A 24,232-nucleotide genomic window follows, 5' to 3' on the forward strand; every position below is an offset into this window, starting at 1 on the left:
GATCCAACATAGAATAATTGGGCTGTTACACACTCCATTCCTCCTAACTCTTAACGTAATAAAGCTATTCCAATTGTGATAATGAAAGATTAATCCTGAAGTTTGTAACTACTCCATTCGTACCTCTGTAATAAAAAATTTGTCACTTATTTCTATATCTGTCGGTCCCTGAAAATTTATCACATTTAACTTTTATTTACTTTTTTTTATTGGACCTCACATTCCACTAATTCATTATCACTTACTACATTTTATTATAAAACCTATATATAAAAGTAGGATCCACGTGCTACCTATTTTTTCAACCCAATTTCTAGTATATTTCTTAAAACTCATGTCCGGTCAAATTATTACGGACTCAATACCACATCGGTTGTGAGAATAACTGGTGTGAGGTATATAGACTAATGGACTCTCTCTCGCCTAACAGGCTAGTCTATATCTCCCACATCATGGGTGTGACAAATTATAAGGGACGGATGGAGTATTTTATACTGTTAAAGTAAAATCAATCTATCGAGTTGGGACGATCCAAATGAGAAGAATTACTGAATAAATTAGGACGAAAAAAGTACTCCATTCGTCCCAAGGAAGATGACTCCTTCCTTGGGCGGCACGGGATTTTATGCACTTATATCTTGTGTATTAAGAGGAGAAAGTAAAGTAAGAGAGAGAGGAATAAAGTAGAGATAAAGATGTTTCATTTTAAGTAATAGGTCATATTGGTTGGGACAAACCAAAAAGGAAAATGGATCATCTTCAATGGAACGGAGGGAGTACGTTACAATAGGAGAGGCGGAGAGTACCTGAGCACGCCTTCCATATTGGGATGTCTCATCAAAATTCAATTTCATTTATAATAACAAAAGTTACTTTAATTCCATGCGAGTCTCAATAATTAAAATTTCCATAATAAAACACAAAATCAGATATTTTTCCTAAAATATTAATTTGAGCTAAAGCAACTTATATATATCTTCAAAGCTCACGTCATTCGTCACACTTCTCAAAACCCTAAAGCTTCTCTTTCATAGTTTCTCTTTCTCTATCAAATTTCATACCAAAACCAATGGCGATGGAACAGACATATACTCTTGAGGTTGAGCCGGTAGCGATTTTACGTTGGCCAGTGAGCGCAGAGGAGTTAGAGGAGTACGCGACGATGATGTACGGTTGGGATGAAGCAGCGGCGCATGATGGATTTACTCTTAAGGTCTTGCACTTTCAAGGCTACGACGTCGTGGTCAGGCTCTGGTCGCCTCAATCTGACGGCCATGTGGATTCGCCCCAAGACGACATTCTCTCCTGTTTCAAGACACGTCGCTGCGACGATACGGATCAAGATGAAGAAGAAGTTTGTTGCATATGTCTAGACGATATGTACCGTGGATCGGTGACTACATTGGATTGCAGCCACGAATTTCATCCCGACTGCATACGGCGATGGCTCGTCTGCGGCGAGAACTTCTGCCCCCTCTGTAAAGCTCCGGCGATTAAGTGATTGTGATTCTCTCTTAGTTTGAATGTCAGCCTATGTTAAGATGTATGGATAGTCATGTGTAATTACTGACTATCAATGAAATAGCCTTTTTCCATATGTTTGTTGCTAACAAGGAGTAGTAACAGTAGTAGTAATTATTTTTATGCATCCAAGTGAGAATTTTTTGAATAGAAATAAATAACAAATTTTATAATACTATTAATAAGCACATGGAGGTGATCAATTGCTAACTAATTAGCAGTTCAAAATTGAGACCAATTTTTGACCATTAGATTAGAAGATCTTGTGGTTGATATAATGCGAAGTGTAATATATTTTAAATTTAAATAATTATTAATTAAATTAAAAGGGTATTAATGTCAAATACTATATGTAGTAATTATAACTAACTACTTTCTCTCTCCTTAAAATCATCTCAAATCATTAAATTTACGTAACTCTCTCAATTTAAATTATTTTTTCAGTAAAAAATATATCAAATTAAAGATAATTTAATAAGGATTCCAACGAGATCTCAATTGCATATGTTCCGACGATGTTCGGGTGATGAAATTTGATAAATTATATTTCAATTTTCGTACATGTTGATAAGCAGCTTTTTATCAACAAATGCAACAAAAAATCTCAATATATTGTAGGCAAAATCTCAATATTATGCATGTCCAATCTAAATAAAAATGTGTTGATATTTTCTTTTCCTTGTGTTGATATCCTAATGTCATATTGTTGATATTTGTAATACACAATGTTGATATAAAAAAACACCCACGAAAATTATCATATGATAATATAATGACGATATTACCCTTTTGTTGATATTTTGTCTACTATTTATTGAGATTTGTGAGCTTTAATCTCATCCACTCATTTTAAAATCCAAGGGTGGAGATTTAGTCTTGATTTTGGATTAGGATGCTATAAGCATTAGAATAGGACCCAATGAGCACGTACACATATTTATACATAAAAATTAAATATATGATACAAATATAACTTAAGAAATACAAAAGCCAAATAACTTAAAAATTATTTCTAGTTTGTATGTATTTCATGCGTGGTTTGGCACTGCGTGCCTTCATTGCAATTTAGGGTTGCCCTATTGAATAGGTACCCAATATACGTGATCGGGTTGGCTAACATATCGATTTTTTATGAATTTGACAAACTTTTATTGGTCTGTATAATAATTCTTTGAACGAATAAAATTTAATTGTATTGTATCGTTATTTATTGTTTCATCAATTAATTCTTAGATCTGGTGAGGGTTATGTTAAAACAATTTGCTTTTTCTGTTTGTTGATAGATCATGAAGGTTTGTAAATGGAGATTAAGAACAAAAAACAGAATGAGATGAACACCAGGAATTTACGTGGTTCGACGTAAGTCTACCTCCACAGAAGAACAAGCACACACACACTTTATTCCGATTTTGGGAGTACACAGAATCTCAGCATTTACAATCGAGAAACACAACTTGATAACCTGAACAAGAAGAAACAAACAAAGAAATCAGCAAACTGAAGCTATTTCTTCACTCTGAGATGAATTCTCAAGGAACCCTCAGCTAATCTTTCTCACTTCTCTTTTCTCCTCTCGCTCCTTTTTCCCCTCCTGTTAGTAAACTGAGCAACCAATTTTTCCCCAAACTTTGATTATGTCTTCCATTTAATTTCCGTTGCTATTCTGACCAAAGTCTGAATTTTTTTGTTGTCCACAACTTTATACTCAATCTACATTAAAAAAAAATCTACATTCTTCTCCTACTAGTTTGAAACACTTGAAATTTGCAACGAACACTGTTGGGCTTAAAAAACATTGGTGCAATGACCCTTTAGATTATGAGGCCCAACATAATTATTATTCCTCAAATTAAACATGGTGTTTATATACTCTAGGTTTTCTCCTCTTCCACTCGATGATGTATCAAGTACGTACAAATAAACTAAATATAATGGAGTATTTAAATATTATCTTTAGAAAATATTGCTTCCTCGTTGCCGATTATGAGTCCCTTTCCTATTTTACCAGTTAAATTTTTTTTTAAAGTGTTAGTCGGTAAAATTATTGGAGTGTGGGTCAAAGTTTTGCATGTTAGTTTTATTATTAAATGTGAATAGAATATATTGGTTAATAGTAGAGATGGCCACGGTTTTGGTTCCAGTTCCATTTCTAAAATGTCGATTTCGGTTTCAGTTCCGGCACGGTTTTGGTTCCAGAACATTAGAATTTGTACCAAACTATGGTTCCAAAAGTGACGGTTTCAGTACCATTTAAATCTCACCGTTCAGATTCGGAACCGTAACCGCCGGTTATGATTTCGCGGTTAACAACCTGAACCGTAAATCTTAGGCATCCCTAGTTAATAGAATGTGTGACTTACTTATTATATACAATAAATGTGAAATAAAACTCCTATTGATAGATGAACTAAATTGCAAAAGAGATCACTATTGCTGGTCGGCGGTAATACAATAAAATAATTTTATCGTCTGAGGATATATTTAAATACTTCTATAACTACGTTCCATAGAAATATGTCATTTGGGATCGACACGGGTTTTAATGTGTAATTGGTAAAGTAGGAGAGAAGGAGAACAAATAGTTGAAATTGTGTAGTAGATGGTAGGACCCATAAATGATAAAGTAAAATAAAAGGAGAAAAAGGTTGACATAAACAGATGTAGACTATTTCTATGGGACGGACGAAAAAGGAAATATGGCCTATTTCTATGGGACTAGGGGAGTCATTTGATTATTTATCAATGATTTTGTGAAAATAGTATAATAAATTAAATAAAATGGAATTGAATATCGTTAATAAAATCTAAACTGTAAGCATATTTATTCTTTCTTAATCTATGACTAACCTTATTTCTTTAACTAAATAAACCTATTACGTCAATTAGGAGCCAATTTATAATAGGCCAACACATTTTGGCCCATTTCATTAATAATGATGTTAAAAATAGGGATATTGTCACCTAATACTATGGAACTTAAAAAAGTTAGTTTTCTCCATTAATTTTTAACTTGGTAAATAATATCATAAAGTTTACCAGAATTTATTATTTTCCACCGACGAAAAGATTCCGGCAGATAATATCATTATACGGATTTTTTTTCATAATTTCTCGACAACAATTTTGAGAGTTTCAAGTTTTTCAATCTTTGAGAATAGTTTTTTTCTTGAAGCACACCCTCCAAAATTGTTCTTCAATCCATTCATGTAGCCGGAATATTCTCGCTGGTGAGAATAACAAATTCAGATAAAGTACATGATATTATTTACCAAATTAAAAGTTCGTGGAAAAAACAATTCTTTTAAAAGTTACTAACATATTAGGAGCAAATATCTCTTAAAAATAAAAGAATTATAAACGTTGTTTCTTTCCTCAAAAATATTCTAAACTTACTACCGGCAACTGTGTGATGCGGATAAAATATTATACTATTGCGGATGAATGGAGTATTAGTTGGGCTATATGCTGTGTACAAGCATGTTGAGGTCATTTTATAATCTTATCAAAGAAGCGACCTTCTCATTCTCGATCTTCCCTTAAAAAAAACAGAAATTAGAGATCCATCCATGGCAGCAGCTTTCGGAACACTAGTTTCTCTTCAAAATAATCTACGCCTTATCCGCAATCACCCAAACTATACCTTTGAGGTAGAACAGATTCGATCCCTTTGGGGAAGTGTCTGTTTCTTGATCGATTTCATGGAAAGCTACGACAATTACCACGGTGCCAGAAGAGAAACAGCAGAAGCTTTAGAGATGCGAATTGCAAGTGCAGCTCAAGTGGCAGAAGGTGTGATCAAAGCACATATGGTGCATCAGATCCGTTGTGGAAACACGCGATCATCTCGTTTCCTGCTGGATCTGCACAAAGCAACCCAAGGAATGGATTACATGATGAGAAAGGCATCAATCGTGAGTTCGCAAAGTGGATTGTTGGAGCCCTCCACAAATCCACCATCATCATCAATAGCAAAGTCAACGCCTCTTCTCACCTCTTCCACGGTCGGATTAGAAGATATCTTACTTCGACTTATGCATCTGCTCACCAGGGGTCCCTTGAGTCGACGAGTCATCCCCATCCAAGGCATGGGGGGAATCGGTAAGACCACTCTTGCCTTAAATGCATTTCAACATCCATATATCGTGCAACACTTTGATGTTTGCCTTTGGGCTACAATATCTCAAGAGTATAGCATTCAGAAAGTTTTGGCACAACTCTTGTCTTGTATGAGAGGATCCACTAGTGGAACTGTTGATGTGGTGCGAGAAAGATTGTACAAGAGTTTATTTGGGCTAAGGTATTTGATTGTTCTAGATGATATGTGGAACCTCAAAGCCTGGGATGATATGAATGTAAAATCCTTGTTTCCGGATACAAGCAATGGAAGCCGAGTTGTGGTGACTACTAGGCTTGCAAATGTAGCTTATCGCTTAGGCGATAACGGTAATCGTATTGCAATGAGTTTTCTGGATGAGGACAATAGTTGGCATCTATTCTGTCGAAATGCATTTGTAAAGCAGCAACGTTGCGCACCTGAGTTGGAGGAGACTGCAAAGAAGATAGTTGCACGGTGCAAAGGACTTCCACTAGCAATTGTTGTTGTCGGAGGCCATGTCAGGAAGTCCCCAACAGCTCTAGCCTACTGGGAGAATGTTGCACAATCAATTTTGTATTCTACAGGGAACGATGAGCACTGCTTGAATGTATTATCTTTGAGTTATCGATACTTGCCTGCTCATCTAAAGCCATATTTCCTACTCCTTGGAGCATTTCCAGAAGATGAAAAGATTTACGCGCAGGATGTTCTTAAACTTTGGATCGCTGAAGGATTTATACAACATTGTGACGATTGCAGCCTGGAAGAGGTTGCAGCGTATTATTTATTGGATCTTCACATGAGAAATCTCATATTGGTGGATAGTTGGGACTACAAGGGAGACGTATATAATTTTAAAGTACATGATCTAGTAAGAGAATTGTGCCTACAAACTGCCAAGAAAGAGGAGTTTTTGTCAGTGTTTGAAACTTCAGGAGGCATAACTTGGGAGCGTCAGGTTTTAATCAATGGAGAGGTGAATCATGAAAATATAATCACGGATGCCCCAGTCCGTTGTCTGATATGCAACGGAGGCCGTTACGGTATAAACTATCTGAATGACTTGAAATTGTTGAGTAACGTTGCTACAACATTCATAAGTGAGTCTATCTTCCAGCAAGTTAACTTGCGGTATCTTGATGTGGTTCTTGTTTATATCGCTCCCCAGATTGTTTATTATCTTCCCTCGTCGATATCATTGCTTTGGAATCTGCAAATATTAACAATTTATGTACCAAATCAATCAAAAGTAATTGCACCTTATGTGATTTGGGAGATGGTACAGCTTAGGCACATTGAGGTTGTCAAAATTTGTCTCATTGATCCTCTTCCCGTGGATCAAGCAAGTCGCATGGTTATGAGAAATCTAAACACACTTTCGAAAGTGGAGAATTTCAGGCTTAGTAAAAAGGTTTGCAAGAGAATCCCGAATGTGAGAGAACTAGAGTTATCCTATTGTGATGAAGTAAGTTGGTATTACTGTCCCCGCAATCTTGGCTGCCTCCATCATCTGCAATTCCTAACATTGGAGTTCGATGGAAATTCCAAGTGGCGTGAGTTTGCTACGCACCTCACTTTCCCAAGTTCTCTCCGAACACTGGGTTTAAGTGGCTGTGGTGTTGACTGGGAAGAGTTGACAATGATGGTTGGATCATTGCCCCATCTTGGAAAGCTTTCGTTGCTACCAAATTCAGTCATTGGATCTGTTTGGACCCCTGTTGAGGGCAAATTCTGTCACTTGAAAGCCTTGACTATTTATGGTTGTAGTGATTTAGTTTGTTGGAATGCTGACAAATCCCATTTCCCTGTCCTAGAATTTCTTTATCTAAAAGATTTGTGTAAATTGATTGAGTTCCCATCAGACATAGGAGAAATAGCAACGCTCAAACATATTGAGTTGAGATTTTGCAGCGCATCTTCCAGCATTTCCGCAATGAGAACATTGGTAGAGCAAGAGGAGCTTGGTAATGAGAGCCTTCAACTTGCTGTATATTTTCGGGGTGACGAGGAAGCAGTGGAGAGCTTCAAGAATGAGATTCAAGAAGAGAGTCTCACCAGCAGTACTAATCTGTCTCTGCATTTCATAGGTTCCAAATAACTTCCATTCATCTCAAGGTCTTCTATACCACTTAACTTTCTTTCACCCTTCATTTCAAAATTATTTTGTTTTAGTTTAAATTAATTACTCCATTTGTCCCAAGTTATTTAAGTCGTTGTATTTCATTTCGGCCATGCCTAGGACCCGTGCTCTTCAATCTGAAGCAATATTATGATGGAACATGGAAGAATAGCAAAGGACAATGACGAGTGTGAGTGAAGTTGCTGCACATGAAGGAGTTATAGTTGAGATCTCTGCCATTGAAGTGATCGACTCTCTTCCTCTCTTGCCATATGCTGTGTCTGGTCGGTTCACCGTGACTGCATACGGTGGTCGGTGGCTTGTCCGCGGCCAGAACTTCTGCCCCCTCTGCAAAAGCTTAATCCATCAATTGATTGAGATTTGCTCTTTGATCGGATGTTAGCTTATGTTGAGATGTACTGTATGGATCTTCATGTGTAACTATTGACGATAGTATGAAATATCGCTTTCTATGTATTTGGAAAACTTTCATTTGTACTTGAACTTTTTGGTTTATTTATTTTCCTTAGATGCAACATAAAATGACTGGGGTGTTACGAACTCTATTCCTCCATAGTCTTAGACCATCTTTATTGTAAACTAAAATCTAAAATAAGATAGGTAATTAGCTCTAATGGTACTAGAAAAACGAATCTCTTTTTTATTTTTAAGTAAAAAATACATATTTTTAGATTTACACTAAATTAAAATTAAATTTTGTTTTCAAATTTTGTGATTAAAAAAGACATAATATATAAAATATTTTTTTAAAGCTTCAGTTTAGTGTAAATAAGAACCGAAATGTAGACGAACTCCTTTGAACCGAAGTAGCCATGCAACGTGGTTGTACATATTGGGCCGCATCAGGCCGTATTTAGAACTAACATTTGTTCTATTATCACTTGATTTATTCGATTTGTTAAGTTTGAAGTTGATCACCTTCCAAATTAACAATTTTTTAACATGTTTACTATGCAAAATGTAGTTAGGGTAAATATCTGGCTATTGATAAAGTTCCTTTCATAAGAGTAAAAGTTCCAAATTTTTTATTTCTGAATTTGTTTTAGTAGCGTAAATTATAAAACATGGCCTTAAAATAAAATTTTGGGTTTGTCACGCTATGATTAAATAAATAATCTTAATATAATAAATAAGGAAATAATCGCCTTAGTTAGAATCGAGTTGACAAATAATCAATATTTATCTAATTAGCCAGAGTGCAACCACAACGCAAATTTGAAATCTATCAATATCGCAAAGAAGAGCACATTTTTGGTAAATACTTCGAATTATAAGTAGTTTATGTAGTACTACTATTTCTTGGATCATATCGAAACAGAAGATCTCGTTTATTTTGTTTGTTTAATTTCCCAAATGCAATCTAAAGCTACCCACCATGTCTCGATGATGAAATTATCCATAATCGAAACGCAAAATCAGATACTTACCAAAATATTTAGGCTGAAGCAACCCTATATAACTTATCAACCTCTCGCCTCATTACTCATACTTCTCTAAACACCAAATTCTCCCGCTCACAAATTTCTCCCAAAGATCAAAGGCGATGGATGCGACACAGACAGAGACACGCGCTCTTGAATCGGAAACAATTTTATGGTGGCCATGGAGCATGGAGGAATACGAAACGACAGCGACGTGGTTTAATGAATTAGCCCAACATGAAGGAACTACCGTTGAGATCTTGCCTTTTCAAGCCACCCCTCCTCCCGGCTTCTCTTCCTTTCTTCCCAATTGCTACGGTTTGCATATCCGCGTCTGGACCGTTACCAACACCGACGACCACGTGGATTCACCCGAAGACGACGACGTTCTCTCCTGCTTCAAGACACGTCTCTGCGACGGAACCGATCATGACGAAGAAGAAGTTTGTAGCATATGTCTAGACGATCTGTACCGAGGATCGGTGACTAGTTTGGATTGCGGGCACGAGTTTCATCCGGACTGCATACGGAGGTGGCTCGTTCGCGGCAAGAACTTCTGCCCACTCTGCAAAGCTACAGCTATCAAGGAGCCACTTCACTTAATGCTAGACTCTTTTAGTATCAATTGACGAATTACCAACTTTTTTTTATGTATTTGTCAACTTTTATTGCTATGTATTTATTTGAACTAAACGATTTAATGTTATTGTTTCAACGATTCTTGGATTTGTTGAGCTATGTATTAACACAATTTATGCACTTTTATCCAAGTCATGTTTTTATCCAAAAATACATACTATATTGATTAATCAAATCATGAAAAAAAATAACGAGGCAAAATACAAAGGAACCTTCTGATTATACGCCTCTTTAACTTAAATTTTCAATGTCAAAATCCTAGCTCTCCGTTATTCTTGCATATGTTTTCATACAATTTCTATGTTTGATGGAATTAAAAAGTACTAGTTTAATTTTTGAATAAATATGAATATTAAAAATAAACATAAAACACTATAATATAGTTATAACTGTTTTTATAAAAAATAAGGCAATATGCTACAAAAAGTTACTTAGTATTTTTTTTTTATATCTGATTTGTTTTAGTAGAATAAATACTACTTATGCCCTTAAAGATAAGTTGATGGTTTGATTTAATTAATCTTGATATAATAAATAAGGAAAATGTATATCGTCTTTGACATTATCAAATCCAAATCCAAATCCAAATCCAACTATCCCAAAACTTCAAAATCATCATCCACCATGTGGTCCACGCAATAATATATAGTGGAGATGCCATTTATCCCAAAACTTGAAAAATAAGTAAGAGACGCAAATTAGTAACAAAAATTTAGTACAGATTTAACTAAATTGGAGATCAAGCTTTCAGTTATAGTAATAATTTAATGATATTAGTTATATGCAATCTGTTCGATCGACACATATCCTCTCTCTCTCCTTGACCGGCATTGGCTATTGTACGTAATTTCCTTCCACATTCAAAAAAGTTTCAATTTTTTATTTCTAAATTTGTTGTAAGATATGGTCTTCAAATAATTTTGTCACACTTTGAATAATAAATTATTCATAATTTTATTATAAATAAGGAAAGTATCGCCATAACATAGAATCCACCTGAAAAATCAAATTTCAATTTCAATTATAGAAACAAAAGTTATTTTTCATATCATGAAAACACAAAATCAGACATTCTTCCCAAATAATTTGAGCTAAAGCAACTTATATATATCTTCAAAGCTCACGCCATTCGTCACACTTCTCAAAACCCTAAAGCTTCTCTTTCTCTATCAAATTTCATACCAAAACCAATGGCGATGGAGCAGACATATACTGTTGAGGTTGAGCCGGTAGCGATTTTACGGTGGCCAGTGGACGCGGAGGAGTTAGAGGAGTACGCACGATGGTGTACGGTTGGGATGAAGCAGCGGCGCATGATGGAGTTACTCTTAAGGTCTTGCACTTTCAAGGCTACGACGTCGTGGTCAGGCTCTGGTCGCCTCAATCCGGCGGCCACGTGGATTCGTCCGAAGACGACGTTCTCTCCGGTTTCAGGACTAGTCGCTGCGATGATCAAGATGAAGAAGAAGTTTGTTGCATATGTCTCGATGATCTGTACCGGGGATCGGTGACTACTTTGGATTGCCGCCACGAATTTCATCCCGACTGCATACGGCGGTGGCTCGTCTGCGGCGAGAACATCTGCCCCCTTTGTAAAGCTCCGGCGATTAAGTGATTGTGATTACCTCTTAGCTAGTTATTTTGCCTATGTTAAGATAATAAGATGTATGGATAGTCATGCGTAATTACTGACGATCAATGAAATAGCCTTTTTCCATATGTTGGTTGCTAACAAGTAGTAATAGTAGTAATTAATTTTACGCATCACAGTAATATTTATAGTAGTAGTTTTTAAAATAGAATTAAATAACAAATTTCAACTGTCACAATATATGACAATTAACATAATTTAACTAGTACTAGTAAAATGTAATATTAATAAGCACATATACACATATACACATATTTATACATAAAAATTAAATACTATAAAATTATACTAATAACTTAAGGAATTCAAAAGGCAAATAAGTTAAAAACTAATTATATTTTGTATTTCATGAGTGGTTTGGTACTGCGTGCCTTCATTGAAATCTAGGGTTGCCCTACTAAATATCAGAAAATCGTACGTCAAGTATTGGGTGGAAATGGATCCCTTGTTGTGCACAGCAGATGCTGTGCCATTTCCACACACACAATTAAATAAAAGAAAAGGAAAAAGAAAAGGGATAAAAGGAAGCATACTTGTGTTTTATTCACAAAGTGCTGTGTTTTGAAGCACAACCCCTGCTATGCACAGGAGGGGATCCTTCCCCGTATTGGGTACCCAATATACGGGTTCGGGTAGGCTTACATTTCACTTTTTTTTATTAATTTGGCAAACTTTATTGGTCTATATAATAATTCTTTGAACTAATAAAATTAATTGTATTGTATCGTTATTTATTGTTTCATCAAATCTTAGATCTGGTGAGGGTTCTATTAAAACAATTTGCTTTTTCCGTTGTTGATAGATCAAGATTCTGATTATGTCTTCATTTAATTTCCGTTACTATTCTGATCAAAGTTGTCTGAATTTTTTGTAGTCCACAATTTAATACTCAATCTACATTCTTCTCCTTCGGAAAAAAAAATCTACATTCTTCTCTTACTAGGTAGAAACACTTGAAATTTGCAACGAACACTGTTGGGCTTAAAAAACACTGGTGCAATGACCCTTTAGAAACAATGATGGACTTTTATGAGGCCCAACTTTATTATTATTCCTCAAATTAAACATGGTGTTGTATACTCCTAAGTTTTCTCCCACTCGATGACAGATCCGGGAAAAACTCGTAGGATCAAGTACAATACTCCCTCCGTCCCTTTATAGTAGATGCACTTCTTTTCAGCATGGGATTTAAGAAAAAATATATTAAATGAGTTAAGTAAAAGTAGAATAAAGTAGAAAGGATAAAGATAGAGTAAAGTAAGAGAAAAAAGGAAATGACTCAGCTACAGTGGATCAACCCAATAAAGAATACGACTCAGCTACATAGAGACGCAGGGAGTACTTAAATATAATATTTAAATATTATTTTTAGAATATAGCTCCCTTGTTGACGATTACGAGACCCTCTTTATTATGAGTTTAAAAAAATGTGAGTTGGTAAAATTACTGAAATGTGGGTCAAAGTTTTGCATGTTAGTTTTAATATGAATGTCAAATAAAACTCCAAATGAAAGACGAACGAAATTGCAAAAGAGACCATTATTGCTGGACGACGGCAATACAATGAAGTAATTTTATCATCTGACTTAAATATTTATTTTAGAGGATATATTTAAATACTTTTATAAATAATCTTTTATCAATAATTTTCTAAAAGTAATAATAAATTAAATAAAATTGAATTGAATATAGTTAATAAAATATAGAATCTGTAAGCATATTTTTTCTTTCGTAATCTATGATAATCTTATTTATTTAACTAAATAAACTTATTACGTCAAGGAGCCAATTTACTCTAATAATAGGCCCACACATTTTGGCACATTTCATTAATAATACAGTTAAAATAAAAGAAGTAGAGCGTTGTTTTCTTTCTCAAAAATATTTCTAAACTCACTACCGGCAGCTGTGTTAGGTGACTATTTGCTGGACAAGCCATGTTGAGGTCATTTTATAATCTCATCAAATAAACAAGCTTCTCATTCTCCATCTTCTCTCAAAAAAAATACCAGAAACAAATCAGAGATCCATCGATGGCAGCAGCTTTCGCAGCTCTAGTTTCTCTTCAAAATAATCTCCGCCTTATCCACAATCACCCCAACTATACCTTTGAGGTCGAACAGTTTGAATCCCTTTGGGATATTGTCTCGTTCCTGATCGATTTCATGAAAAGCTACGACAATTCGCATGGTGCCAGAAGAGAAACAGCAGAAGCTTTAGAGATGCGAATTAAGCGTGCAGCTCAAGAGGCAGAAGATGTGATCGAAGCACATGTGGTGCATCAGATCCGTCGTGGAAAGACGCGATCATCTCGTTTCCTGCTGGATCTGCATGAAGCAACCCAAGGAATGGATTACATGAGAAGAAAGGCATCAACCGTCAGTTCGCAAAGTGGATTGTTGGAGCCGTCCACAAATTCATCATCATCCACAAAGTCAACGCCTCTTCTCACCTCATCCATGGTCGGATTTGATGATATCTTACTTCAACTTCTGCATCTGCTCACCAGAGGTCCCTTGAGTCGACGAGTCATCCCCACGAAGGCATGGGGGGAATCGGTAAGACTACTCTTGCCATAAATGCATTTAAACATCCATATATCGTGCAACACTTTGATGTTTGCCTTTGGGCAACAATATCTCAAGAATATAGCATTCACAAAATCTTGTCACAACTCTTGTCTTGTCTGAGACGATCCACTAGTGGAACTGTTGATGGGCTGCGAGAAAGGTTATACAAGAGTTTATTCGGGCTAAGGTATTTGATTGTTCTAGATGATATGTGGAACCTCAAAGCCTGGGATGATATGAATGTGAGATCCTTGTTTCCGGATACAAACAATGGAAGCCGAGTTGTTGTGACAACTAGGAATGCGAATGTAGCCAATCACTTGGGCGATTATTGTGTTGCCATGGGTTTTTTGGATGAGGAAAATAGTTGGCATCTATTTTGTCAAAATGCATTTGCAGAGCAGCAAGGATGTTGCCCTCTTGAGTTGGAGAAGACTGCAAAGATGATAGTTGCACGATGCAAAGGACTCCCCCTAGCAATTGTTGTTGTTGGAGGGATTCTCAAGAAGTCCCCAATGACTCTAGTCTACTGGGAGAATGTTGCACAATCAATTTTGCATTCTACAGATAGCAATGAGCAATGCTTGAATGTATTATCTTTGAGTTATAGATACTTGCCAGCTGATCGAAAGCCATGTTTCCTACTCCTTGGATCATTTCCAGAAGATGAACAGATTAATGCGCCAGATGTTATTAAGCTTTGGATCGCTGAAGGATTTATACAACATTTTCATGATACCAGATTGGAAGATGATGCAGCGTATTTTTTATGGGATCTTCACATGAGAAATCTCATATTAACGGAACAGTTGGACTATAAGGGGAACATAATAACATTTAAAGTACATGATCTAGTAAGAGAATTGTGCCTACAAATTGCCAAGAAAGAGGATTTTTTATCAGTGTTTGAAACTTCACGAGGCATAACTAGGGAGCGTCGGGTTTTAATCAATGGAGTGGTGAATCATGAAACAATAACCACGGATGCCCCAGTCCGTTGTCTGATATGCAACGGAGGTCGTTACGGTCTAAACAATCTGAATGACTTGAAAATGTTGAGAACAGTGAGTAACGTTTTTACGACATTCATAAGTGAGTCTATTTTTCAGCAAGTTAACTTGCGGTATCTTAATGTGAATCTTGTTTATATCCCTCGCCGGTTTCTTTATTATCTTCCCTCGTCGATATCATTGCTTTGGAATCTACAAATATTAACAATTATTTTACCAAATCAATCAAAAGTAATTGCACCTTATGAGATTTGGGAGATGCTACAACTTAGGCAGATTGAGGTCGACATGATTTGTCTCGTTGATCCTCTTCCCGTGGATAATGCAAATCACATGGCTATGAGAAGTCTATACACACTTTCGAAAGTGGAGAATTTCAGGCTTAGTGAATGATGCGGAGCAGGAAACTTTGTGATTTGTTTTAAATATTTTAATCTCCAATTAATTAGTTATATTTTATTAGTTAGTTTCCTTTTATTAATTAGTTTCCTTTTACTGTTAAAGTCATCGTAAATGACTCCTTTAGGGTTTAGAATTCCTTCTTTAAATTAAGTTGTAATCGTCATTAGCCGTCATCTTGGTTTTGAGATTAATAGAAACGGATCTTCGATCCCTCGCCCTGCGCACTCTGTGTCAGTGAAGAGGTTTGCAAGAGAATCCCCAATGTCAGAGAACTACGGTTATCCTATTGTGGTGAAGTAAGTTGGTATTACTGTCCCCGCAATCTTGGCTGCCTCCAACAGCTGGAAAGCCTTGTATTGCAGTTTGATGGAAATTCCAAGTGGCGTGAGTTTGCTACGAGCCTCACTTTCCCAAGTTCTCTTCAGGTGCTGAGTTTAATTGGTTGTGGTGTTGATTGGGAAGAGTTGACAATGATGGTTGGATCATTGCCCCATCTTGTAAAGCTTTCATTGCTACAAAATTCAGTAATTGGATCTGTTTGGACCCCTGTTGAGGGCAAATTCTGTCATTTGAAATTCTTGACTATTGAAGGTTGTGGTGATTTAGTTTGTTGGAATGCTGACAACTCCCATTTTCCAGTCCTCCAAGAACTTCTTCTAGAAGATTTGTGTAAATTGATTGAGTTCCCATCAGGCATAGGAGAAATAGCAACGCTCGAAGATATTGAGTTGAAATTTTGCAGCGCATCTTCGAGCATTTCCGCAATGAGAACATTGGTGGAGCAAGAGGAGCTTGGTAATGAGAGCCTTCGACTTACTATACATTTTCGGGGTGACGAGGAAGCAATGGAGAGCTTCAAGAACGAGGTTGAAGAAGAGGGTCTCACCAGCAGTACTAATCTGTCTCTGCATCTCATCAGTTCCTAATAACTTCCGTCATCTGCTCCTTGATCTCAAGGTCTTCTATGCCACTCAACTTTCTTTCAACCTTCATTTCAAATTTATTGTGTTTTAGTTTAATTATTAAAATTTTTAATTACTCCATTCGTCTCAGGTTATTTGAGTGTATTTTGATTTCGGGATGTGCATAGGACCGGTGTTCTTCAATCTGAAATAATATTATGGTGGCCATGGAGCATGGATGAATAGCAAAGGACAATGAATGAAGTTGGTGCACATGAAGGAGTTACTGTTGAGATCTTGCCCCTTGAACTTTGAAGATGAAGTGACCTTGCCTGACCGTCTTCCCCTCTTCCTATATGCTGCGGCTTGAAGTGACCTTGCCTCTCACCGCTGCAAGATGTCTCCTATTTTATGAGCTCCGTTTCTAAGCCGATCTTGGCCATTGCTCATCATATGTTCGAGAAATGTCCACAACCAAGTTCGAGGTGGAGAAATTCACTTGTAAGAATGACTTTGGCATGTGAAGGCTGAAGATGAAGGCCATCTTGATGCAACAAGGGCTATGAGATATTCTGAGTGAAAAGAAGGATAGTGATGGTAGTGATGAGAAGAAGCCCAAGGTTGATGAGAAGGAGAGAGGGAGGCTGCAAGAAATGCAGTACAAGGCCTACAACACACTGATGAGGCCCGTTTCATGCATGTGTTTTATAGCAAAATCGCACTGAATTCAGCAAACTAACGACCCTTTTTGAGCCAGATATGTGTAGATTTCGCCGGAAAACGAAGATCACATCAATTCAAAGGGCGAAAGCAAAAGTTCGGAAAAGAAGAGAAAAGAGGCGGCTTTTGAGCTGATCAAGTCACATTCCAACCGGAGCCAGCCAACCTTGTATTGGAGAGTAGAATACGAACTCCATCTAAGGTGTGAAGGGCAAAAGTGTCACTTCAGGGGTGGTACCCTAGGGATCAGAGCCCTACGTCTTCCTATAAAGGAGTCTTGCACGCTAAGAGAAGGGAGTTCCCCCACATTATTTTTCTTGCTTAGTAGTTTAGGTGGGTTCTCTTTAGAGTAGGTAGGATTTCTAGCTCTCTTCTAGAACTGAAATCAAGGTTCTCTTCATTTCCAAGCTTTCAAATATCTGCACACACTTGGTTCCGTTTAGAGTAGCTGGTTGTTAGATATTTTCCTTGCTTTTCGCGTACAACTTCAAGTTCTATTTTGTAATTCCACTTTGAGAAGGGGTGATGAAACAATTTTCTGCTTTCTTAGCTTAGTTCTGTTTCCTGCTTATGTAATCGACGCTTGTTCCTGTTTTGTTTTAATTTAATTTGAAGTTTCTGTGTCGTTTCCTTAGCTTCGTGCTTGTTTTATGTTTTAATGCTTAGATCTGTTTTCTGTTTTATGTTTTCTTTTGAGTCTTAGCTTAGATATGTTGTTTTCTGTTTCAGTCCTTGTTTTCCTTTTAGATCTACGTGCTTTCATTTCGTTTCTGCATGTTTTAGCCGTAGTTCTTATTTTTACGTTGTCGTAGTTTAGATCGTAGAAGTAATTTTAAGTTTTATGTGTTTTGTAGTGTTTCGTCTTCTTCAGCTTTTCAGATCTGTTGTTGCTCTATTTTCTTTACGCTGATCCATTGAAGAAGACGATTATGTTAAAGTTAATTTTGCTTTTTGTACGGTTTTGCAGGGGTTTGACAAACCCGATTATGCTGTTTTCCTTTTTATAGTAATGTTTTCTGAGTTGATCCGTTAGGTAGTTTAGTGGACCAGCTTAGTTAGTTCTTTTCTTTTCCGCAACAGTAGATACTTAACCCAACCCCTAAAGTAAAGCGTGGCAGCAACCAAGCCCCAAGCCGTATCACACAAACATTTCAAACCGCTTTATCTCTGTGAGATCGATCCTTATTTCCCTATACTAGTTATTAGTATTAGTGTGTTAAGGTTTTTGACGTCGCTTCCCTTCCAACCTCTCATTTCCTCTCGCTCAAGTCAGAGTCACTCAGCTTGATCAGCCCAAACCTCTACCGGATCCACTCACCCGCATTTTGTAGATGAAACAGGCTGGAATAGGCTAGCTTGATCACGTCGGAAAGGGCGACCGTTCAAAATGGCGCCGTTGCCGGGGATGATGGCGCAAGGGGTAACTTGTTGTGAGATACCTTGGGTGTAAATATTTTTAATGTCTTCTTTGTTTCTTTGTTTCTGTTTGCAGTTTTTTGAGATAGCTCAGGCAGCAGGAGAAGATCAACAATCTTGTCTATGAGGACTGATCAACTTTCATTCTGGTGCTAGCCCAAGGACTGCCAATGCCAAAAGACATTTAGATGGGCATAGCGTCTCAAGTTTTAGGAAGAAGTTTTAGTTTAAATTTTATAAATAAACTTTTTGTTTCTTTTTGTTTACCCCAGTTCGAAGGCACTGAGTCAGAGAGGCAAGAAGCAGAAGGAGTGGAGCCACAAGATGCCCGAGAAGAATCAATTCCCACTCCACCAACAACTGACTTAGGGGCCTGCTGTGAAGAGAGTGAGGACACCACCTTGGTGAACTCACTGGAAGTGATAGCCACCCCAGACCAAGAGGAGACACAAGAAGAAACCACAATGGAGGGTGCGCAGATGGAAGATCTGGAGATAGGTTCGATCTATGCCCACTCTGTGGCTGAACCATTATCTGCCATATCTATGAAAAAGGGGCAGAGAGCTATGTACATGGACCCAGAAGTGCTTACCATCTTACTTATCTTCTTGGGGACTGATGCCGAGGACCCGATTAAATTTCTTCATGAGTTTGATAAAATTTGCAGGGTGCAGAAGAGGCCAGAGGGGTCAAGTGAGGAAGATCTCAAGCTGGTCATCCACCTCTCTCTGAAGATTGAAGCAGATGCATGGTTTAGAGGTTTGGAGCCCAACAGCATCAACACCTGGGCATAATTCAAAATAGAGTTCCTAAACCACTACATTCCAGCATCAATCACAACTACACGATGAAGGGAAATCAGGGAGGCCACCCAAGGGTATGGTGAGAGCTTGGGCAAATATTGGGACAGAGCTTTCTGGAGGCTTGTCCGAATCACAACCTGAAGGAAGTGGAGGTATACTCCAAATTTTATGATGGAATGGATGCTAAGAGCAAGGACTTGGTGAACTCATCAAGTGGAGGAAGCTTCTACAAATTGAAACTGAGTCAGGCCAAGATTGTCCTAGAGAAGTTGTTAACTGCCAGGAGGGAGTACGAGGATGCAGAAAGGCCCTCATTGCAGGAAAAAGGTACTCCCACAAACGACAAGGACAATCTAATGGAGAGCCGAATTGACAAGCTGGAATAAGCCCTCCAATCAATGATCCAGTCCAGCCAACGCCCAACCATCCCTAGTCAAGCCCACTTCCGAGCTGAGCAGGTTAACCACCTCTAGAGTACGGGAATTCCTGGAACACAAACGAGAGCTGGAAACCTAAATGCCAAGTAGGTGTGTATCAACAGGAACATTCATATGGGGGAGAATGGAACATGGCAGATGAACATCATAGTTTCCAAGCCTATATAGAATCCTACCCAATCTCTACCCAAACACCCACCTGGTCAATGGAAGATCCAAGCTACTAACCCTACTCTAGATATCAAAGTTATGAATCCTACCCACCTACATACCAACCTGACTTCTCCAACCCTCACCCTTTATACAACCAATCCTACCTAGACCAAACTTGTCCAGATCAACCTCATCACCAGCCTCAACCTCAGCAGAGTTTTAAACCAACATTCGAGGGGAATCATAATGCAAACTTTGTAGCGGGGGAGACTGAGAAGATGACTGCATCCCAACAGGACGTCCGGAGTTGCACGAAATCAGAAGCCGAAATGATTAGGGAGATGTAACACACTTATGAGGAGCAGCAGTCCCACATGGACGACATGATCAGACAAGTGACTCTGTCAGCCGAAATGATCAAAGAGGTGAAAGAAAATAGAGCCGGATCTGCGGTGAATGGAGGTGCAGAGGTGAATGAAGGAGTGAAGAGAGCTGAAGAGAGAGAACCAGCTGAAGCTGAAGTGAAGTCAGAGGCACTACCTGAAGAAAATGAAACTAAGGAGATGGAAGCAGATGAGGAGAAGTCGCCAACCACACCTCCTAAAGATAATGCATCAAAGGAAATCATAGAGGAGGAATACGATGAGCTTCGGTTGACTGAAGAGGCCATCGGGTGTGGTGAGGAAGCCGACAACACATCACTCTATCTCCAATTAGACGCAGTGTAGGCGCCAGAAGAAAAGGTGGAAGAATTCACACCCATGGTGGAAGAAGGAAGTACACTGGAAGAAGAACCGACTCCAGTGATCGACCAACCTGAGAGGTGTAGCCACGAAGAAGAAGAATCAGAGTGGAGAGAGGAGAGATCAATGAGGAAAGCTGCAAGAGCTATATACGATGCAGCTACAACCATGGCCAAAACTACGAAAGACGGCCAAGCCTCCTCACTCTGGAGAACAAGGAAAGTTCTAGGGACGTACAGACATCATAGGAAGAAACGGGGTATCGAGCTAAAGGCAGTCCCCTAGAAAATTCAGTGGATAATAAAAAGAGAAGCAGAGTAATTATGTAATATTTTACAAATGAAAAGATGACTTACATTATTAGGGACATCCAAAAATAAAATACGAGTCGCTTATGATGGGTGAAATGAGTATACTTTTTCTGTAACATTTCAAATTTTTAAAAGTTAAAAAAATTTGAATATGAATAATAAGGATGAAATTTTAAATTATAAAACTGAAATTAGAAGAAATCAAGAAATATTTACTTCATATAAGTACTCCTATGTGTTTATATTAGATAAGTTTATTTAGTGATATATAAAAAAAATACTTAACATTAATTAAAATTATTAAATGAGAATATACATTTAATGGACTTCTAACAATTAATACAAATAAAAAAGAAAAATTCAAAAGGCCATTTTACAATTAGATGGAGTACATAATTCAAGATCTCTAACCTTTTAAATTTAGTAAAGTACATCATCGTTGATGAATTAATTAAATAATCGCAAAACAAATCCAATATAAATCAAATCTCGCCCCATATCATAAAAGAATTAATTAAGATAATCAAATGTGAAGAAAAAATAATAATGATAACTCCCTTCTCTCTCCTCACCCGCCAAACCCATTTCTTTTCTCTCTCTTCGGCTAAAAAAAACTGAAAGCCATTTCTGAATTCTCAACATTTCTCCATTCTCGACATCTACCGTCTCCACCTTGATGCCGCCGCCAGATTCCGGAGTTCGTCCTGGCTCACTTCCTTTATTTCTGTCTGCTCGGAGACGTGAACGCCGTAGGGTTGGATGTCGAAGAAAGGAGCTTACTGGCGGCACTCCAGGCCTCCAGGGCTGAGTGGTGGGGTCGGCCGACCCAACTCGACGCCACCTGGATCCGCCACTGGGTATGGCATTTTCTCATTCAGCAATTTGCGATACGGTATGTGGTATGACATTTTCGGTGGGGTATACCGTGCCACCCCTATGACTAACCTTATTTATTTAACAAAATAAACCTGTTACGTCAAGGAGCCAATTTACACTAATAATAGGCCCACACATTTTTGCACATTTCATTAATAATACAGTTAAAAATAAAAGAAGTAGAACGTTGTTTTCTTCCTCAAAAATATTTCTAAACTCACCACCGGCAGCTGTGTTAGATGACTATTTGCTGGACAAGCCATGTTGAGGTCATTTTATAATATCATCAAATAAACAAGCTTCTCATTCTCCATCTTCTCTCAAAAAAAATACCAGAAACAAATCAGAGATCCATCGATGGCAGCAGCTTTCGCAGCTCTAGTTTCTCTTCAAAATAATCTCCGCCTTATCCACAATCACCCCAACTATACCTTTGAGGTCGAACAGTTTGAATCCCTTTGGGATATTGTCTCGTTCCTGATCGATTTCATGAAAAGCTACGACAATTCCCATGGTGCCAGAAGAGAAACAGCAGAAGCTTTAGAGATGCGAATTGCATGCGCAGCTCAAGTGGCAAAAGATGTGATCGAAGCACATATGGTGCATCAGATCCGTTGTGGAAAGAAGCGATCATCTCGTTTCCTGCTGGATCTGCAGAAAGCAACCCAAGGAATGGACTACATGAGGAGAAAGGCATCAATCGTGAGTTCGCAAAGTGGATTGTTGGAGCCTTCCACAAATTCATCATCATCATCATCCACAAAGTCAACGCCTCTTCTCACCTCTTCCATGGTCGGATTTGATGATATCTTACTTCAACTTCTGCATCTGCTCATCAGAGGTCCCTTGAGTCGACGAGTCATCCCCATCCAAGGCATGGGGGGAATTGCTAAGACTACACTTGCCTTAAATGCATTTCAACATCCATGTGTCGTGCAACACTTTGATGTTTGTCTTTGGGCAACAATATCTCAAGGTTATAGCATTCACAAAATTTTGGCACAACTCTTGTCTTGTGTGAGAGGATCCACTAGTGGAACTGTTGATGAGATGCGAGAAAGGTTATACAAGAGTTTATTCGGGCTAAGGTATTTGATTGTTCTAGATGATATGTGGAACCTCAAAGCTTGGTATGATATGAATGTGAAATCATTGTTTCCGGATACAAACAATGGAAGCCGAGTTGTTGTGACTACTAGGAATGCGAATGTATCCAATCACTTGGGCGATTATTGTGTTGCAATGGGTTTTCTGGATGAGGTCAATAGTTGGCATCTATTTTGTCAAAATGCATTTGCAAAGCAGCAAGGTTGCCCTCCTGAGTTGGAGGAGACTGCAAAGAAGATAGTTGCACGGTGCAAAGGACTTCCCCTAGCAATTATTGTTGTTGGAGGTCATCTCAGGAAGTCTCCAACGGCTCTAGCCTACTGGGAGAATGTGGCACAATCAATTTTGTATTCTACACAGATTGATGACCAATGCTTGAATGTGGTATCTTTGAGTTATAGATACTTGCCTGCTCATCTAAAGCCATGTTTTCTACTTCTTGGAGCATTTCCAGAAGATGAAAAGATTTACGTTCAAGATATTCTTTAACTTTGGGTTGCTAAAGGATTTATAGAACATATTGATAATCGCATATTGGAAGATGTTGCAGTGGGTTATTTACGGGATCTTCATATGAGAAATCTCATATTAGTGGATAGCTCGGACTATAAGGGAGACATATATACATTTAAAGTACATGATCTAGTAAGAGAATTGTGCCTACTGACTGCCAAGAAAGAGGAGTTTTTATCAGTGTTTGAAACTCCAGAAGGCATAACTAGGGAGCGTCGGGTTTTAATCAATGGAGAGGTGAATCATGAAACAATAACCTCGGATGCCCCTGTCCGTTGTCTGATATGCAACGGTGGTCGTTACGGTATAAACAAGCTGAATGACTTGAAATTGTTGAGAACGTTGAGTAACGTTTTTACGACATTCATATGTGAGTCTATTTTTCAGCAAGTTAACTTGCGGTATCTTAATCTGGATCTTGTTTATATCCCTCGACAGATTCTTTATTATCTTCCCTCGTCGATATCATTGCTTTGGAATCTGCAAATATTAACAATTTATGTACCAAATCAATCAAAAGTAATTGCACCTTATGGGATTTGGGAGATGGTACAGCTTAGGCACATTGAGGTTGACATGATTTGTCTCATTGATCCTCTTCCTGTGGATGAAGCAAATCGCATGGTTATGAAAAATCTATACATACTTTTGAAAGTGGAGAATTTAAGGCTTAGTGAAGAGGTTTGCAAGAGAATCCCCAATGTGAGAGAACTAGAGTTATCCTATTGTGGTGAAGTAAGTTGGTATTACTGTCCCCACAATCTTGTCTGCTTCCATCAGCTGCAAAACCTATTATTGAAG

The 24,232-nt window shown here is 37.8% G+C and overlaps 5 protein-coding genes across 5 annotated transcripts; all 5 read left to right on the forward strand.

The window, feature by feature from the left end:
* The first annotated feature begins 1,069 nt into the window (after positions 1-1,069).
* LOC125195463 (probable E3 ubiquitin-protein ligase RHG1A) lies at positions 1,070-1,501 on the forward strand. Its single transcript, XM_048093610.1, has one exon. The coding sequence runs from the start codon at positions 1,070-1,072 to the stop codon at positions 1,499-1,501; it is 432 nt and encodes a 143-aa protein (XP_047949567.1).
* A 3,562-nt stretch (positions 1,502-5,063) lies between these two features.
* On the forward strand, positions 5,064-8,206 carry LOC125194230 (putative late blight resistance protein homolog R1C-3). Its single transcript, XM_048092341.1, has 2 exons — positions 5,064-7,732; positions 7,857-8,206. The coding sequence occupies exon 1, from the start codon at positions 5,088-5,090 to the stop codon at positions 7,713-7,715; it is 2,628 nt and encodes an 875-aa protein (XP_047948298.1). The 5' UTR covers positions 5,064-5,087; the 3' UTR covers positions 7,716-7,732; positions 7,857-8,206.
* Positions 7,719-15,456, forward strand: LOC125194232 (putative late blight resistance protein homolog R1B-17). Its single transcript, XM_048092343.1, has 2 exons — positions 7,719-7,850; positions 14,219-15,456. Exon 2 carries the CDS (start codon positions 14,248-14,250, stop codon positions 15,439-15,441), a length of 1,194 nt encoding a protein of 397 aa, XP_047948300.1. The 5' UTR covers positions 7,719-7,850; positions 14,219-14,247; the 3' UTR covers positions 15,442-15,456.
* On the forward strand, positions 11,100-11,432 carry LOC125195464 (RING-H2 finger protein ATL18-like). The gene has a single exon (XM_048093611.1). The coding sequence runs from the start codon at positions 11,100-11,102 to the stop codon at positions 11,430-11,432; it is 333 nt and encodes a 110-aa protein (XP_047949568.1).
* Positions 15,457-22,168: 6,712 nt separating the features above from the next.
* LOC125195465 (putative late blight resistance protein homolog R1B-17) lies at positions 22,169-23,407 on the forward strand. Its single transcript, XM_048093612.1, has one exon. The coding sequence runs from the start codon at positions 22,169-22,171 to the stop codon at positions 23,405-23,407; it is 1,239 nt and encodes a 412-aa protein (XP_047949569.1).
* The last annotated feature ends 825 nt before the right edge of the window (positions 23,408-24,232 follow it).

This window comes from Salvia hispanica, chromosome 6, assembly GCF_023119035.1.
Source record: "Salvia hispanica cultivar TCC Black 2014 chromosome 6, UniMelb_Shisp_WGS_1.0, whole genome shotgun sequence".
In the NCBI taxonomy this organism is placed as follows: Eukaryota; Viridiplantae; Streptophyta; class Magnoliopsida; order Lamiales; family Lamiaceae; genus Salvia; species Salvia hispanica.

Bases quoted from the DNA above. Each gene is read 5' to 3' on its own strand.
- LOC125195465 (XM_048093612.1), top strand. From the start codon at position 22,169: ATGGCAGCAGCTTTCGCAGCTCTAGTTTCTCTTCAAAATAATCTCCGC.
- LOC125195464 (XM_048093611.1), top strand. From the start codon at position 11,100: ATGGTGTACGGTTGGGATGAAGCAGCGGCGCATGATGGAGTTACTCTT.
- LOC125194230 (XM_048092341.1), top strand. From the start codon at position 5,088: ATGGCAGCAGCTTTCGGAACACTAGTTTCTCTTCAAAATAATCTACGC.
- LOC125194232 (XM_048092343.1), top strand. From the start codon at position 14,248: ATGTGGAACCTCAAAGCCTGGGATGATATGAATGTGAGATCCTTGTTT.
- LOC125195463 (XM_048093610.1), top strand. From the start codon at position 1,070: ATGGCGATGGAACAGACATATACTCTTGAGGTTGAGCCGGTAGCGATT.